This window comes from Leishmania braziliensis, chromosome 15, assembly GCF_000002845.2.
Source record: "Leishmania braziliensis MHOM/BR/75/M2904 complete genome, chromosome 15".
Taxonomy (NCBI): domain Eukaryota; phylum Euglenozoa; class Kinetoplastea; order Trypanosomatida; family Trypanosomatidae; genus Leishmania; species Leishmania braziliensis.
In genome coordinates this window covers 277,830-294,745 of record NC_009307.2, presented here as the reverse complement: position 1 = coordinate 294,745, position 16,916 = coordinate 277,830, and the positions used below count along the sequence as shown (strand labels likewise).

General features: G+C 60.7%; 4 protein-coding genes across 4 annotated transcripts in view; all 4 read right to left on the bottom strand.

The window, feature by feature from the left end:
- Positions 1-2: 2 nt before the first annotated feature.
- Positions 3-529, bottom strand: LBRM_15_0730 (putative flavoprotein monooxygenase; the record flags this gene model as incomplete). Its single annotated transcript, XM_001563471.2, has 1 exon — positions 3-529. A coding segment is annotated over one exon (527 nt), but the record flags the coding sequence as incomplete, so codon positions are not given.
- A 917-nt stretch (positions 530-1,446) lies between these two features.
- On the bottom strand, positions 1,447-11,868 carry LBRM_15_0720 (conserved hypothetical protein; the record flags this gene model as incomplete). Its single annotated transcript, XM_001563470.1, has 1 exon — positions 1,447-11,868. The coding sequence occupies one exon, from the start codon at positions 11,866-11,868 to the stop codon at positions 1,447-1,449; it is 10,422 nt and encodes a 3,473-aa protein (XP_001563520.1).
- Positions 11,869-12,568: 700 nt separating this feature from the next.
- On the bottom strand, positions 12,569-15,649 carry LBRM_15_0710 (conserved hypothetical protein; the record flags this gene model as incomplete). The annotated part of the gene is made up of 1 exon (XM_001563469.1): positions 12,569-15,649. The coding sequence occupies one exon, from the start codon at positions 15,647-15,649 to the stop codon at positions 12,569-12,571; it is 3,081 nt and encodes a 1,026-aa protein (XP_001563519.1).
- A 1,055-nt stretch (positions 15,650-16,704) lies between these two features.
- LBRM_15_0700 (conserved hypothetical protein) overlaps positions 16,705-16,916 on the bottom strand; it is a gene marked incomplete at both ends in the record, with an annotated part of 1,488 nt that continues 1,276 nt past the window's right edge. Inside the window, one exon of the mRNA XM_001563468.1 lies at positions 16,705-16,916. This exon is cut by the window's right edge and continues 1,276 nt beyond it. Within this exon, the coding sequence (XP_001563518.1) occupies positions 16,705-16,916 (212 nt within the window).

The following is a 16,916-nucleotide window of genomic DNA, read 5'->3' as shown; positions in this document are numbered from 1 at the left end:
AATCCATCGAGAGCATGCTGACTGCAAACGGGTGATACTCCGTGAGGCCGGCAGTGATCCAGCTGTTGTAGGCACCGGGGTGGTCCATCACGCCGTGTACCTTGACGCCCAAGTGGCGGAGGGCGTGGAGTCGCACTCCTGCCGCCTCTAGTGCGTCCAGGGCGCGGCGTGTTAGCAGTGCGTACTGCAGCTCGATGAAGGGACCGTACCGCGACAGCGAGGGCGACTCTGCCAGGCTGGAGGAGGAAGCAACAGCAGCCTTGCCGTTCTCATCAAGGTTGCCGGCGCTGCTGCTACTGTTCTGCTGAGAGGCTGCGCCGAAGTGAGGGCGCACGAGCGGACCACGATAGGGTTGGAGGGAAAGTGAGGTGAGCGGCGGAGGAAGCCTAGCGGAGGGGTCCACCGCAACCGTGGACGCGTCGCTCGCTGCAGCCGCAGTCGGCATCGGCTCATCCTTTACTCGCTGCAAGGGTGGGCTGCGCTCGATCACTGTTGTGTGCCATCCGCGCAGAGCGAATTGGGCTGACATGGTGAGGCCGACGACGCCAGCGCCGGATATGATGACATTGCCCTTGTGCGGAGACGGCTTTTCAGCCACCACCGGCTGCCAGTTCTCGCCTTGCACGGGGTAGGCACGGTTGCTGATCGTCTGGACATAGAGGTCGCGGGGAACGGAGTTTGGCTCCAGTGCCCGCCCGGACCCATCCGTGTAGCGATTTGTGGAACCTAGCAGACGGTACGCGCGGCGCAGCATCTACGGAGAAAGTGCAAAGTGAGGCGAGGCGAGTGTGTCTGTGGGTCTCTGCGTGAGCTTTTTATTTTCGCCCTTTCCCGTGGGTGTGTGGCTGCGCGTCTGCAGACAAAAGTGAAAGCCCGGAAAAGAAAACCCCGAGGACTTCTAAAGTAATTGGTAGCAAAGAGGGAGGGCGCAGTGGGGGATGGGCCGCATCACGGAGATGCTGGTCTTGGTTAACGCCTCCTCCTCTCCCCGCGAGAGTCTTTCCCGTGACAGCCAGAGCGCTGCTGTGGCGAGGGGAGAAGAGGGGGAGAGGGAGCGGGGTCTTCTCTTTTCTTCTTGTTCGCTTTGGTCCGCTGCACAAGCAGGCATACACACGTACACGGTGACCTTAGGAAGTGCCGCAGGGTCCTCCCTCACCACTCTCACACACGCATGAGGGGGAGGGGCGGCCTTCCGTTTCTGCACATTTTGCACAGATTCTGTGCTCGAACCCACCCACTCCACCAACACAGCGATGTGAATGGGGCACAAGTAGCCCACCACGTCTGCACAGGCACACCAGACAGACACACCTCTACTGAATCGGCACTGCCGTTGCGTAACGACTGTGGCGTCTCGCCTCGGCGTGTTGGCTGGTGATCATGTCACACGTCCGGCATTTGTCGTTCGCGAGTTACCTCTGTCCTGCCCTTTTTGCCCCAGCGCTATCACCACCGACACGCCTCTCCGCTGGCGCCATCATTAATGTCATAGGACGTGGTCACCATGAGCTCCTCCACCTCGGTGAGGTGGTCGTACTGCTTGAAGAGGTGGACGACGCAGAGCGCCACGTCCTTGGGCACCACCTGTAGGCGACACACCACTGCCCACGATTTCCACGTCGCACGGTGCGCCTCGACAGAGAAGCGGTACGACAGCCCCTGAAGCTCTGACGCCTTCCCAGCAGCCACCTTGAGGTGCCGCCACGCAGAGACAGAGGAGGGCGAAGTGGGTGCGTGTGAGCCTGGGATGGTGGCACGCGCTTCGCAGGCGTCGATGACCTGCAGAACACGAGAGGTCCACTCTGCCGTCCGCTGCGTGGTGGTTGCATTCGGGTCGGAAACCCATAAATACGTTAGCATCGCCTCCAGCGCGAGTGCGTCGCTCCTCGCTAGCTTGGCGGCCCGCAGTGCGGACAAGAACGCGTGCGCGCCCTTAACGCGGCGGTACTGCTCAGCCCAGAAGAGGCGGAAAAGAATGCGAGTCAAGGCAGGGTCGTGAACGCTGCACCGCAGAGCCTCCATGAGGGTGTGCTTGGCCAACAGAGAAGACGAGCGAGCGCTACTGTTGCGCGTTGGGGCGGCAGTGGTCTGCATATGATGAACAATAATGAGATCAATAATGTGGCACACCAGCGCCGCCGTGCCGTGCGTTGCACGCTGTGCCATGTACTCCGACCACAGATGCCAACGTGGAAATGAGTCATGTGTTCCACCACTCGCTTTTTCTCCGGTGGGCTGCGGCACCTGCTGCACAGTGTACGTGTAGGCCTCCAGCCCGACACAGAAATGGCGCTCCCCCCCCTCTCTTCCATCACCCGTCTTGCTCCCTTCAGCATCCCGCTCCGTGTGCCGCACCCGTTCCAGCAAGAGCTGCGCCATGTATTGCTGCACAGGCGTGGCGCCAGAGCGATGCAGCGTCCCTAGTGAATGCTCGAGCAAAGCCATGCCCTCTGTCCACACGGTGCAGCTTTGAAGCATGACTACCTCTGTCAAAGCTACAGGAATGAAGTGTACGGTGTGAGGGACTACCGGATGGAGGTTCAGCAGGTACGCTCGCCATATCGCAGGCGGCACCAAGGGGATCCACGAAGGCGCAATCCCATTCCCTGAGCCACACTGCTGGCGCTCCTGCAGTGCGGCACGATGAATGAGACGCCACGCCGCTTGGACTGCTACCACCTTCTCAGGCTTCCCTCTGCCGACCACCTCGCCGACAGGAGTGCGCTTCGCCGCCTCCAGTCGCATAAAGGCTCGCATGTCGCCTTCACTAGCGTCCTTCATACATTGAAAAGCTGCCCAAAGGGCAGCGGGAGAGACCGTGGCATAGCTGCTGCCACCGTCGCCTCCGAGAGTTGGAGCCATGGCGGAGGACACGGCTATGGCCTGGTGCGGCTGAGGCGGATACGAGGTTGCTGAACCGGCGAGGTACTCCCCGATCTGCCGACGCACCGCTTCAACGAGTGCCAGAGTCGCATCCGCAGGGACGCTGCCGTGAAGGATGACGGTGAAAGGGCAGTTATATGAACGCCGGTGCTGCTCCTGCTGCTGACAACCCCGATGCCCGCTGGCGTGCTCAGTCGCACGCCCCTGCAGGAGTTTCTGCCAGTGGCGAAACAAGCTGACATACTCGTCCGCCGCCACCGCACTGCTGCCGGCTTGACTGCTAGGCGCGGAGGCCCTGATGCGGTGCGGAAGAGGTAGGACAGCAGCGAGCGAATACAGTGTCTCACTTACCCTTGTACTACTGCGGTGGGCAGGGCTGCAAACCACCGCAACCAACACAGCGACAGGTAACACGCACAGCCACTCCGTAGCAGCATCATCTTCGGCCACTTCACTGAACGGCGCGGTGCTGGCTGACACCGCGCCGTTTCCCTCGGTGGTAAACCCCAACGCCGTCGCCTTCTGCTGTCTCTGCAGCGACCAAGAGGTGAGACGTTGCCCGCCCCACAGCAGTGAGTGTGCGTCGCCGAGCAAGACCCCCGCTTGCATCCAGGCACGTACGAGCCGTCTATACAGAATTTGGAGCAGCTCCGGCGAATATGATGCCGATGCCAACGAAGATGTCGTCAAGCCGGAGTTGGCGTGGAGGTGGTAGAGCTCTTGACCAGCAAGGTGGAGCAACTCGCGTGCGGTCTGCTGCAGGGCATCCACGGCACTTGCGTCTGGAATCGAGGCGCCTTGAGATGCGGATGATGCCGCTGTATCTGCCAAGGTGGACGAAAGAGCACGGATGTCAGCAACGTCTGCGCCTACTTGGTGCACAAGAAGAAGCAAATATGCGACAGCTTCGAACGCCGATTCCCTGCTCCCATTGCTGGCGGAGGCGGAGAGGCGGAGTTGTGGCAGTGCATCGAGCATCAACGGATGCACACAGAGCTGAACCAGTGCGTTGTATGAGGTGTAGAGATGACGTCCACCCGCGCCAGCTCCGTTCGCACTGCTACAGGCGAGAAGAAGCCTCCACAACTCTTGACGCACCACTGCCAACACCTCTGTCAGTGACGGCGGCGGTCGTAGTGACTGCAGTGGGACTAGAACATAGCCTATAAGAAGCAGCGACTTCACACACGGGCTGACGTCACCATCTTCGCTGGGAGACACGGATGGAGACACTGAGCTGGAACAACTGGAGGCGTCTGACAGATTCGACATCAATCGCAGCAGGGCAGGGCGGAGCATGTTTGCACGACGCCGAACGTAGGCGTCGAGTTTGTGCCGGCTACCGGATGCGCATGCCGCAGTGTGCATCACTTCTTCACAGCATTGGTGCACGCTCTTGATGGCGCATAGCAGCTGTGCGTAAAGTGAACTCCATGTGAGGCCTTCTACCTGCCCTGGGCACCGAAGTATCCCTGGCAGAGGCGTCGGCGCTGGCGCGGCGGCCGGTGTCTTAGATACCAGGTGGGCAGTGGCCGCGTCTAGCCAGCTCTCTAGCTCCACCGCACCTTCGTCATCTGCTACAGGGCTCGCCTGCACCGACCGTCGAGCGTCACTTCTTCTCATCGGACGCGAAGCTTCACGTGCCGGGTCACCGCCGTAGGAGGCGGCAGGGTCAGCGCCGCTTCGCAGGGTCGCTTTAGCGCTATCGCGTGCATCTTCAGGTAATACTTGCACAAGAACATCCACCTCTATGTCCGCCACTCGCACTGGTGGCCGTAGTGTATCGTTGGGGTTTTGGTAGCGGTGCAGCAGCTGCTGAGTGGCGTGCCGGGTGGTAAGCTGCTTTAGTACGTTGCGGACGAGATCAACGAGAGCAGTGGGAGGGCTTACGGACGGATGGCGTGGCGGCAGGTCGCTCGCTGGTCTCGCACTTGATAGTGTACTGGTGGAGTCGTCACGTAGTGGTTCAGTGGCTGTGCTAGGCGAGAAAACTACGCCGCCTAAAAGTGCAGCGAAACGCTCGCTTGATGTGTCCAGTGCTGCCACGAGAGAGAGAATGCGCTCCGAAGCAGCAGCACCAGCTGGTGATGGTTGGGGTGAGCTATGTTCCTCATCACAAGAAGCTGGCTTCGATCCTGCATCCCCTTCGTACCATAACGGTGGCGGGAGAATGGTGCCACGCGTCACGAGCAGCCACTGCATAGATGCCCTGCGTAGCGGTACTGGTGCGGAAGCGATGGCGCTGACGTTGCCACCAGCAGCCGCAGTAGCGACCGCTCCGTAGCGCTTCAGAGAGCCGGTGCTCGCGTCCATCGGCGAAACTGGAGCCCCTCCCCAGAAAAGCCGCAGCATCCACTCCGTCAGGACGACGACTTGATGTGGTGAGAGGCGGCCCTGCTGCCACTCGGTGACAAGGTGGTCTGAGACGACGTGAGTGAAGGCGGTGAGCAGCGTGAGGAGGTCAACCGAAGGTGGCGACACGGCGTCGTCGTCTCTGCGCGTGTTCGCGGCGCATGCAAGCAGTGCGGCGAGACATACCTGCTCACTCACTGGCGACGCGCGGCGCAGCGTGGTAGAGCTCATGTAGAAGGCCAGAAAGGCCTCCGCGGGGCTGGTAGAGCTGGGACCGATGCTGGTGCTTGGGATGGTCTCGCCTTCTCTCGCCGCCGCGCCCGTACCCTCTGCGGCGCGGCCTAGTCGCTCCATGTAGCGGAAGACATACACGACCGCCTCTGGCTCCCGCAGCGTCTCATGGGCCGTCGCCTCGACCACACACAGGAGAGCGTGGTAGGCGTGCGTCTGTCCTGTCCAGGCCAGGCAGCGGTGCAGCAGCAGTGCAGAAAGGGCGGCGCGGCCCGTGAGAGTGCAGCCCACGGATCGAGGTTTCTGAGCTACCGCCGATAAAGGTAAAGACGAATGCCGGTGAGTTGCCTCCGCGCCTCCTCCTGTGGCCTGCACATCTACCGTACCTTCGCAGAGAGTGAGGTATAACACCCATTGCGCCGCCTGTTGCACGACGCGCAGCACCAATGGGGTGTAGTGCACAAGAGGGTTTGTGAGATGCTCCATTGCGGTGCGGCCGTCTGCCATCCGCGGCAGTTCCGCCACATGTGATGATGAGCCATCGGTGCCGGCAGCAGCAGCAGCAGCAGCAGCGGAGTCGGCACAGCTGGCAGAGGAAAGCACCTCAGTGACTTTCGCCTCGGCGAGTGTGTCGGCCTCCTGTACAAAGAAGAGAAAGAAGGGGAGCGAGATCGGCGAGGCTGCGGTGGCGGTGCGGCCGGCAGTTGGTGTGCCTGGCTGGGCGGCCGCACTTGACGTGGCGCGCTGTACTCCGTGAAGGACGTCAAGGGTAGCCAGGTCACGACATAGCTCGGCCACTGCCCCCTGCGTTGGGGCGCTGTGCGCGGTGAAGAGGACCCAAATGTGCAGGTGACGTGCTAGCTGCTGTGACGTGCCGACCGGATTTGGCCAGGAGAGCTCCGTGCTGAGGGCGCGATAGCCGCGAGTGCGCCATCGTGCCAGCGCTTGCGCTCGCGCGCCGTCGGCATGGAGACCCTCGCGGGCGCAAAAGTCGACTTGCCACGCAAAGGCAGCGAAGTCCACATCCCAAACGGCCCCCAACACTCTGTGCAGCGCCGCTGTCACGACGGCGCGCGGCGACGAAGAAGACGGCGCCGCGCAAGGTGGTGGCGTGATGGCGGGTGCAGTACCACTGAGGGCCTCGTGCTCCACACATGCACGCAAGCAAGAGAGGACCAGCCGTGGAAGGAGTTCCTCGCTGCACCACGCCGCAAATGACTCAGCAGCATCTTCAGTGTCTCGTCTGCGCTTGAGGACGGAAGCCGGGAGCCGCAGAGGGGGTGGCGATGGTGATGCACTTCTCCGCTGGCGCGCCTCACTGGCTGCTCGGTGACTGTCAAGAGCGAGCTCCGTCAAGAGGTAGCGCCAAGTTCGCTGCAGCTTCACGGCAACCGCGGCAATACCGTCGATGAGAGCTGCCGCCTTCCGCTGGCTGCCGAGGTCTGATAGTGGTGCTGCGCCGTTCCCTTGGTCGGTCAGCTGTCGTAGCGCGCGCAGCTGCAGCTGCCAGTCCTGCAGCACTTCCACGCGAGGTCCGCTTGAGAGGCACTGCGCCACCGTCATGCACGCAGCGAGCGCCGTCTCACGCAGGCGACTCAGCTGCTGATGGAGTAGCGCCCTCTTTGCCACAGTCGACGCAGCACAGGCAGCTACAGGCCGCGCACGACTTGTTGGCGGGGGCGGTGACGTCAGGGATGGATCCCGAAGGAGTGTGTCAAGCCATGGGGCGAGGGTCCAGTACATTCGGCGCACAAGAGGCTTCACCCGCCGGCGACACGCCCATGTCAATGCATCCAGCAGCAGGTGCATCGACTCCAGCTCTGGCGGCGAAAAAGGATCGTGCGGTGCCGGCGGAGCACGTCGCAGCTGCTCGTGAGCTTGCTCACATAAGCACTGCAGGTGTTCCACTGGTGTAACGGCCTCACTTTGCCGCATTACATGCTTACTCTCACCTTCACGAGAAGTGCATCCGCTGCCTCGAGTGCTGCTGCTACATGTACTGTTGCTGCTGAGCAGCAGCCAGTCCATCGTCACGCGTTCCACAAACCCCGTCTCGGCCTTGTCGCACAGGCGCATAAACATGTGAAGCACACGCAGGGTCTCGTGTGTCGCTTCTGCCCGCCTCCAGGAATCGAGGCGAGGCTGCGGCAGAGATGCCAGTTGCATCACTCCCGCTGGAGGTTTCTCCACCTGTGTTCCTCGTCGCCGTGTCGCGGAGAGTGGTGGATCCATGTAGGTCATGAGCATGTCGACGCAGTCGCCCCACATGGTCCAGCGACCCACCGTGGATGCACCCACCTGCTGTACCACTGCGTTGAGAGAGGTTACCACCACCACCTCCATCTCCGCAATGTCCAGCGACAGCGTCTCGAGAGGCGGCGAGCTATGGACTGGGGATGTCGTCTCCGTCCACGCGTGTCGCAAGGCTTCGATGAAGGCAGACATGGCTGCCGTGGGCGGGTGACCCGCTTTGCTTCGCTGAAGCTGCACCAGTACCTGAGCAGCGGCATCCAGTACAGCGCGACCCTTCGCCGCCGCCGCCGCGGTGGACGACTCCACGACGAGTGGGGGAGTCGCACCCGAGGTGACTGCTTTGCGAGAGGAGAAGTGGGTGTACAAAACTACAAAGTGCGCCACGGCGCTCCTCCCGCTTGCTTCAATCGCGGCTGGGCTGGCGTCCATCACGTCATCGCACAGAGAAGCAGGAGCAGCAGCACTAACACTACCGACAGTGCCAGCAGTAGCAGACTTCATCTGGGCCATAGTGGCGCGGTGAGGCTCGGCAGCAAAAATGGCACTCCTCTTGAGCTCTTCGTCCGCCCACTGCACGACCACCTGTTGTGCAAGCTGCAGCTGTGCCGGCGCTGCGGCGCTCGGCAACCACGCCAGCTTCACGCACGCAGGAATGTACGTCAGCAGCGTCAGCGGTTGCACACGCGCCAGAATGTCGAAGCTCATGTGAACGGCAGCGGCGGTAAGCGTGGAGAGGGACGCGAGCTGCGCTGGCGTGAGTTTCGAGTCGACTTCTGCAGCACTGGGGCTCAGGGTGGCGAGGGAGGCAGAGCCTGGCCGGCAGCGATGGTGGCCCGATGACTGCTTTGACCGGGCACTGCCGCAGCAGTTGGCTCTGTGAGTAGCCGAGTCCTGCAGCGACGCTGAGAGCAGCTGGATGGCCTCGATGGGCTGCTCCGCCAGGATGATATCCAGTACTTGTTGGACTGCTACCAGTAGCGACTGCGCCTCCGCGTCTGAGAAGCGGCGCTGAAGTACTTGGCTGCGCAAAATGTCCATGGCAAGTGCGATGGTCAGTGTGTCGGGATGGCGGATGCGCTGAAGGTGCTTCAGAGCCTGCTGTTGAAGGTCGGCGGCGGCGGAAGCATCGAGCCCGCTCTGGAGGGACTTCGCTAGAAGCTGTACGAGTGGCTTGTGTGAGGAGGAGAGTGGTGATGCATCGCACTCTGCTACAGCAGCCGCTGCTGCTGCGCTGCGTGCGACGACGGCGTGACCATCGCTCTGACTGGCCGACGCATGACACGCGCGCTCCAGGAACGCACGGTACGGCGAGGTTTCCTCTGCGAGCGCGCGAAGGGCACGCTGGCGGTACGCTCTGTAGACGCGCTGCGAGAGGACATCCCACTGCCACTCATCGTGCTCCACTGCGGCGGCAGCCGTGTTTGGGCCCACGACGGATTTCTCTGCCTCATAGCACTGACGGAGAATGCGGTGCTGGATAAGGCGCAGGGCGGCGTCGTAGACCTCAGCAGGGATGCTACTGGTCGCTACTGCGTCGTCTTTTGCTTTCTCTAAACCGTGGGCGGTCAGCCCGCAGAGCTCAAGAAGCAAGCCTAGATCTTGCACCGCCAGGGCTGCCTGCGCCACGTAACTCACCGCACTAGGTGTCCACATGCTTCGCCACACCTTGGTAGCATCGTCTTCTTCTTCTTCGTGTGCAGCACCTGCGGTTACGTCAACAGCTGCCGCAGGCTTTCCTGGGGCCTCCCTGTACACATTGATCACCTGCGTATAGCGGCACACGCGCCGCAGTGTGTGAAGGGTGTTCTTGAGAATACGCTGAGAGAGCTTTGACTCATCGAGCAGAATGTCATTGTCGCTCATCCAAGCACCAATCTGGTGCGGTGCTTCAAGGGATTGAATGGTGGGGTGGGACAGTGGAGCTCCTGGGGCCACGCTTGAAGCGTCTCCGCCCGCGAGAGCGGCTAGTGACATGCCCACCTCTCCTGATGGGTGTGGCACACCCCAGAGCTGATCCAGCGATGCGCTGCGCCCGGAGAGCAGCTGACGGCGCAGTTCTATGACCTCATGTAGGATGTGCAGCGCTGCGCGCCAGTCGCCGAGCTCACAGGCCGCATCACTGACCATCTTTAGAGTCCGCAAAAGTGCCGCTCTCTCGACGGAGGTCAACGCGTGAGCGGCAAGGGATCGAAGGGATGTCTGCACTAGCTGCTGGCAATCTTCTCTGACGACGTGCATAAGTTCCGCCGACTGGTTAGCACGGTGCAGCAGCGTTGCCATGCACCACACCGTATGCATGCTGGAGACTCGGTGAAAGCTACTCCGAAAGAAGTGCAGAGCGACAGACCAGTACGGCTCTTGTGCAGGTCCGCCTTGAGTGGTGGAGTTGCTGCTGCTGCTGCTGCTGCTCTGTGGTTGCGCCGCCGCGCGAAGGACCTTTCCTCGCTCATCTGTCCTCAGCCGATGTGGTGCAGGATGTGGTGGAGATGTTGCTGTGGAGGACGCTGTCGGGTGAGCGACAGAGCCGGATGCCCCTGCGAGAATGTACACCCGCAGTACGAGGCGCACCGAGGCGTCGGTCATGATCGCAACACCACTGCGAGTGATCATTCCGCAGTATTCCAGTGCGCGGTCCCACGCCCCCCGCACCAGCGCGGCACCGAGCAGCAACTCATACGTCTGCGCGTTCGGGATGAGGGCCTGCTCCATCTCCCTCAGCTCGTCCATCTGCCGTATCAGAGCAGCTGTTGTTATGGCAGGGGTGGGCGCGACGATAGAGGATGACGACATCCGCTGCTCCAACTCTGGCGCCATTCTGTATCGTCCGTCCCCTTCCCCGCTTCGCCACTCCGTTTGCTCCACCCGTCGCTTGTCGTGCATCTTCTCCCGTCGAAGCTGTTGGACAGAAGACAACAGGTGGGCCCAAAACTCTTCCACGTCGTCCATCCTACCCCATAGTGCGTGCTGTTGGGCAATGTACAGGAGAAGGTTGAGTTGCTGTGCCGTTGGTGATACGTGGTGTTTCTGAACTGCCTCACTGAACAGCTGGAAGGCGCAGTACCATGAGGCCCCCGTAAGGATCGGCGACGCGGCAGTGGCGAAGCTGGACGATGCCGGTGTTGACTCTGAGAATGTCTCCGGTGTAGATGACGACGACGGTAAGCCGGGGCCATCTGCTGCACTCCGTGCGGTATCGTGGTGTTCGCGCCATCGCCCTCTGCGGCGATGCAGGAGGAGGCGGTGCAGAAGGTGGCGCTCCCCGTTCGGCACTGCAGACGCAGCGAAGGAGCTGGCCGGAGGACCTTCCGGGGTGGTAATCGGAGCGGAAGACTGGGCGTTGGAGTCGAGAGGCAGTGCCAAGTCGAGCGCCACCTCGCCGCGCGTTCCTGCTGCTGCTACCGACGACGATGGCCACACAGCTGTTCCTGTTTTGCGTGACAAGAGTGCTTGGCGCGGTGCCAACGGTGTCGCTGCAGCGCGGGCAAAGCCAAGCAGTGCTGTATGCAGATCTTGCATGGTGTGGATAGGTCGCACTTCAGCCACATCGGTAGCCGAATCATGGGCACTCACATGATCCGCATCCTGACTGTCGCTTCTCGTGCGTCGGACGACTTGGTGCTCGGTGCGGAATCTGCGGACGGGCGTGTACAAGAACGGCACACTGAAAGGCGCGGCAAGAGCTGCACGGATGGGCAACAGAGAGGTGACCGGGGCTTGGAGAGAGGTTGTGTTGTGTGGGTCACTGGCATGGTCGGTGAGCACCAACGCAAGATGTGACTTCTGCGGATGACTCGACAGGGCAAAGGGGGCGAGGGGGAGGCGGTGAAGAGAGTGCAGGGTGTGACTTGCACGCATGCCATACGCGCACGCACCTGTGTGTGTGTGTGTGTGTGTGTGTGTATACTTTAATGCCGATGCCGAAAGGGCGCTTGGGTTTATATGTAATGAGCGTTTCTGCAGTGTGAACTCTGCACTCGCCGGCGGGGTTGAGGCACCGGCACACATATGCCATGGCGAGACCGGAAGTGATTGCGATTGGGGAGAGCGCAGCGCAGTCGTGAGACAGACGGCAGGGCAGGGGGAGGGGTGGAAAGAGAGAGAGAGAGAGAGCGCCACACAGAAGAAGCGAACGCGAACACACGGAAGCATAGGGGCTATAAAGCAGGCGGTGACGCTTCTTTATCTGGCTCGTCGTACCTGACCACCTCCTTCCCCACTCTGATGCACGCGCTGGAGCACCAGCGCGTGCGAGAAGGTGTGTGTATGCGCGTGGTACGGGATAGGCCATCTCTGGCAAAGTGTGCGCTTCTGCGGCCTCGACGATGTTTTTCTAATGTAGATGTACGTGTGTGCGTGCAATGCACTCCATGGTAGGTGGAAGAGAACGCGCGTGCCTGTGGTCAAGCTTCTTGCGTGTGGCTCTGTGATGGCCGTGCAGCTGCTTGTCCTTGTGAACGCGTTGGTAATCCCCAGTACCACTGATAGGTAAAGCAGAGGGGTGAATGGGAATGAATAAATTGAATGATAGGGTGCCTGCAATGGGGTCGGAGAAGCAGGTTGATCAAGGGGATGTGCCGGAGCGCTACATAATAGCCCCCCCCTTTGGTACTCGCTGCCTTCTTTTTTCCTTTCCCCTTCTCCAACTCCTTCAAAGCACGGTGGCGCAGCACCACATAACCCACGCCGTTCCTCTTCGCCTCCCCGATGCGCAGACGTGCCTGGAAACCCGCTGCGGATGCGACACAGGAGATTGAGGGGTGAGGAGGCATCCTTTGAAGGTACACGGGGGCAGAGTGCTGCCTGCACACACATGTGTGCGCGGTGTGCACGCGTCTTCGTCATGGTTAGGTCAGAAATGCTCGGAGGCGGAGGTGTCACTGCCAGGACGTGACCAGTAGTCCTCGTCATTACTGAAATCCGAGTTCAGGTCTCCCGACCAGTTCGCGACATCGGTGGGAGGTACGGTGGTGGAAGGGGTGTTATGATCTGCAGGAATAGGCTCGCTGCTTGCTTGCACGTCAGCTTGGTGCGCTTCTCGATCGTTGTCGTCGGTGGTTCGCACGGCAAGCCCTTGCCCCACCGTGGGTGCCACTATGGCTATGGCGTGTCGCCCCTGCATCGCCGCCATCTCCGCGTCGAGGGGATTCGCCATTGCTGTGGCATCGTTCCTCCTGCTGGATAGCTGGGCACCGAGGCCGTAGCACGCGAGCTCACCAAACTCGCCCGCCACGATGTCGGTGAACGTCTTGGAGTAGTTGAGGTGCAGGGAGTGCCGATGCTCTTTAAGAATGAGAGGGCCGATGCCTGAGGCAAACATCACCACATTCCAAAGAAGCCCCATCGGGTAGTGGAGCGGCAGTCCGAGTGCGATGCGCAGACGCACCATGTTCGATCGCGAGATGGTCGGCCCAGAATCCACCTCCACACGCCCAAAGCCTGTCCAGAAAAGTTCGTAGATTTGCCGACTGTCTACCGGCCTTTTATCCGTCGATATGCTCGACGACCCGGACGTGTCGCCACCATCACTATCGGTGTCAGCAGACGAATATGAGTTCCGTGCCGAAGACGATGACGGCGAGGAGCAGTACGGCAAGCACTTCGTCATCTTGTCCGGCAGTGTCAGCGATGGTAGTACCCCAGGTGTGAACATCATCTTCGTGAACATGCGCGGAAAAGTAGCACATCGCAGCGAGTAGAAGAGACGACACTCGGCGCTGTGCCCTGTGGGGCTGAGGATACGGCTCCACACGGCAATGGTGAGTTCCTGATCGCCCCCCATGCGCCTGTATACCTGATGACTGTAGAAGGAGACATGGTGCATCATGAACCAGTACGTGAGCATGTGGGGAAGAGGGAAGAGCACCGCCACAGGTACGTGGTGCAGCAGCGTTGGCGCTGGCCGTGATGGAGACGCCGGCTCTTCACCCGCGGCAGCGGCATAGGCTGTCTCGAGCACGCTTGTGCCCTCTGCTGCGACAGGATGGCTTTCTTCCTCTCTTTCCTCCGTAAAGCTTATGGATGGCGAGGCGAACGTGTAGCTGCTGGCGCTACTCGCTGTCGTGGCTACATCCGAGTAAGAGGAGCTGTAAGTGACGGACTCAGCCGTCGCCTCGTTTCTTTTTATGCTGGCACGCGGGTCTCTGACAGCCACTTGCACCACCCAAAGCGACGGCGGCGGAAACGTGTCACCGCCAGCGGTGGTAAAAGGAGCGAGGACAATGTGACGTCGGGCTGGTAGCCCTCCGCGATCATAGCCGACGGCGTCGGTTGGCGAAGCCGCGGGTGCCTGGCTTGCCTCCATGCGTCGTTGGTTCCGACAGCACCACCAACGCAAGAAGGACTCGGAGACACACGTACCAAAGAACACCCCCATGCCGTCAGGCACCTCGACGGTGCTGGCCAGCATGGCGGCGTACACCTGCTTGCGCTTTTCGTAGCCGAGAAGATGCATGTCAAAGAGGGGATTGCCCGAGGAGGGAATGGTTGCGTCGTCGTTGCTGCTGCCCACCTCTCTTGTCCGCGTTGCTGCCCGCTGTTGTATACCCGCGGCGCCACGGGTGGTGCCGCTGTTACCATCCCGGAAGCGACGGTACACCTGCTCCCATGTGGCGCGTCCTCCGTTGACCGGCTCCTGCTGCTGGCGGTCGCGCTCAGCATTGGACCGAGGCCGCGCTGCGCCTCCACCCGCTGTTGCCGCTGCCGTAGCGGAGGCGGGCGGGGAAGACACAGGGAGATGCCGCAGAGGACTTCCCGAGTCATTGCCGTCCGTCTCCCTGGGGTAAAAGTGCGAGGCGTAGGCGATACGCCAGTTCTGTGTGATGGAGTCTAGCAGCTTGGAGCGCTCCTCCTGCACCGCTGCGGCGTCGCCGATAGAGCGCGTGTCGTCGTCGAAGAGAAGGACCTTCACCGAGGTCTCCTGGTCGAGCCAGCTCATCGGGCGGAGTCGCACTGGCAGCGAAAGTGGCGCTGCCACTGAATGTGACAACGAACTCGGTGTGTTTTGCTGCTTATCCGGCTTCGAGGCTGTGGGCTCCGCCTCAGCCTGCGCATAGCGGATAAACTCTTTTTCAGCCTCGTCGGTGTCCCCCCAGAGTTGGTCGTGAAAGCGGGGCCGATGATCGCTCGCGGAGAGAAGGAAGTGCAGTGCCCGCTGTAGCCGATCCGTCTGCCGCTGCTGCTGCTTATGCGCAAGCCAGGCACTACGCTGCGCCAAGTTTTCGCACTGTGTCACCCCTTCACCTCGGTCAATGACCGGCGGGGAGTCGGAGGAGGGAGTAGACACGGGTGTCATGTACGTGAGATTCCATGCCACGGGCTGCGTAGCACACGCCTGAGCAAAGCTTAGCAGCTGCGCATGAATGGCCGACGTTTTTACTTGGTTGAAGGTGCGGCGTGAGATAGGCGATTCTGCTGCCGCCGGGTCGGTGATATCTTCGCGTATAAGGCGGAGCTTCTCGAGCTGCACCACGTGTGGTCTCGCTTCCGTGGAGTGGCGAAAGTGATAGAGGTGCCAGATGCTATCATGCCTGGGTGGCGTGGTAGTGGCGGTGTGAAGCGTGCCCATCGTGTCTGGCAGCGCCACTGACCCCAATCCTAGAGTCGGTGATGCTGGCGACAACGCTGGGCTGGCTGCTGTCGTTGTCGGCGGAATCAAGGAGTTGTAGAAGAGAAGCAAATAACGCATCCACAACTGCTGCCAGAGGGCATTGCTGGCTGAAGTGCGGCGCCGTGTGTCATGGCTGGCGGCAGCTACATTGCGAAGAAGGTCATCGACTGGCACGTAGGAGCAGATATAGTTGAAAACGTCATCGTCCAGGTCAAGGAGACTGTGCGGTCGTGCAGCCTTCCGTGCTGCCAGCGTGCATGACGAGTCGTCTGCTGTTGTAGCAGCTTTGGGGAGCAGGGGATGGCCCCCCTCCGTGGAGTGCATTGCTATGGCAAGAAGAAAGCGAAAAGGAAGCGATGCGCAGGTGTCTTTGTCCAGACGAATAAGGGGAGGGAAGAAGAAAAAGTGTCCTGAGGGGGCTGTGGGCGCCTGCCTCTGTGTTTAAGTGTGTGACGGGCACCCGAGATTTTCAGTCCAGGTGGCTGGGGGAAAAACCTAGTGAAGAGGAAATTAACAAACCTATCAGTGTATGCATGTGTGCCTGTGCCTGTCAGCCTCTCTCTCTCTCTCTCTCTCTCGTTCTTCTCCCCTTTTTAGAATTCGCTGCCTTTCCTTGTTGTTCTACTAACGTGACAACTAATTCAACAAGAAAAAAAAAAACACGCATCCATCCACTCGTGTGCGCAAGACAGATGGCCACGCGCACATGCACAGCCCACCTCGCGGCCTTTTCTTTTGAAGGTGACTGGATCGCTCACTGTCGTCCCTGGGCTTGTAGTGGCTGATGCGGCTAAAGGCGGCCGAGAGGAGAGGAGAGGAGAGGGGGGGGGGGAGAAGAGAGAGGAAGCAACGATGAAACGAGACTAACGATATGCGTCGGGTAGAGAGAGGGGGAGAGGAGGATGGGGAGGGGGGCGAAGGAAGAGCGGCAGAGGGCACCGTTGAAGTGAGGGGGAGAGAGGGGACTTGTTCAGTGAACCACTGCGCTGTACATGGGCCCATCCGTATGTCGTAGTGCCCATTCTGCAAGTGGCCACACAACAACGATGAGAGTGAGTAAACATGACAGTGCGAAGATACATATACGCAGAGATGGCCATCTTTGTGATTGACTGGCATTCTCCCCCCTTTTTTTTGACGGCGCGACTGGGTGCTGGCCGCCATCATAACGCAGCCGTCGCGCATACGTAGGGGGATTACGGGGAGGGGGGGCGCTTCTCTTGTTAAGTTTAACGAATGGGACGGGGGGAGAGAGAGAGAGGACAGGGAGGGAGTACTACAGAGAGCACGGATGCACACAGCATCAAACTCACTTCCCCGACTGTCCCTCGTCATCTCGGCAGTTTCCTCGCCGCCTTTTGCTTTCTGCCCATGCTTCGTTATCCATGCAGCTGCGCTACAAGGGCGTCCCACTCCTTCAGGGTTCCCTTCCCACGGAAGCCGAGCTTGGAGCTGCCACCTTTCATCCCCTTTAGTGTTTCTTTTGCCAGCTGGACGGCCTTCTCCATGTCCGCCGGTGACTCCCCGCCAGTGATAAAGACCTGGCCGGCCACATCCTTCGTGTTGACGAGCGTGCCAGTCGTACACCTCT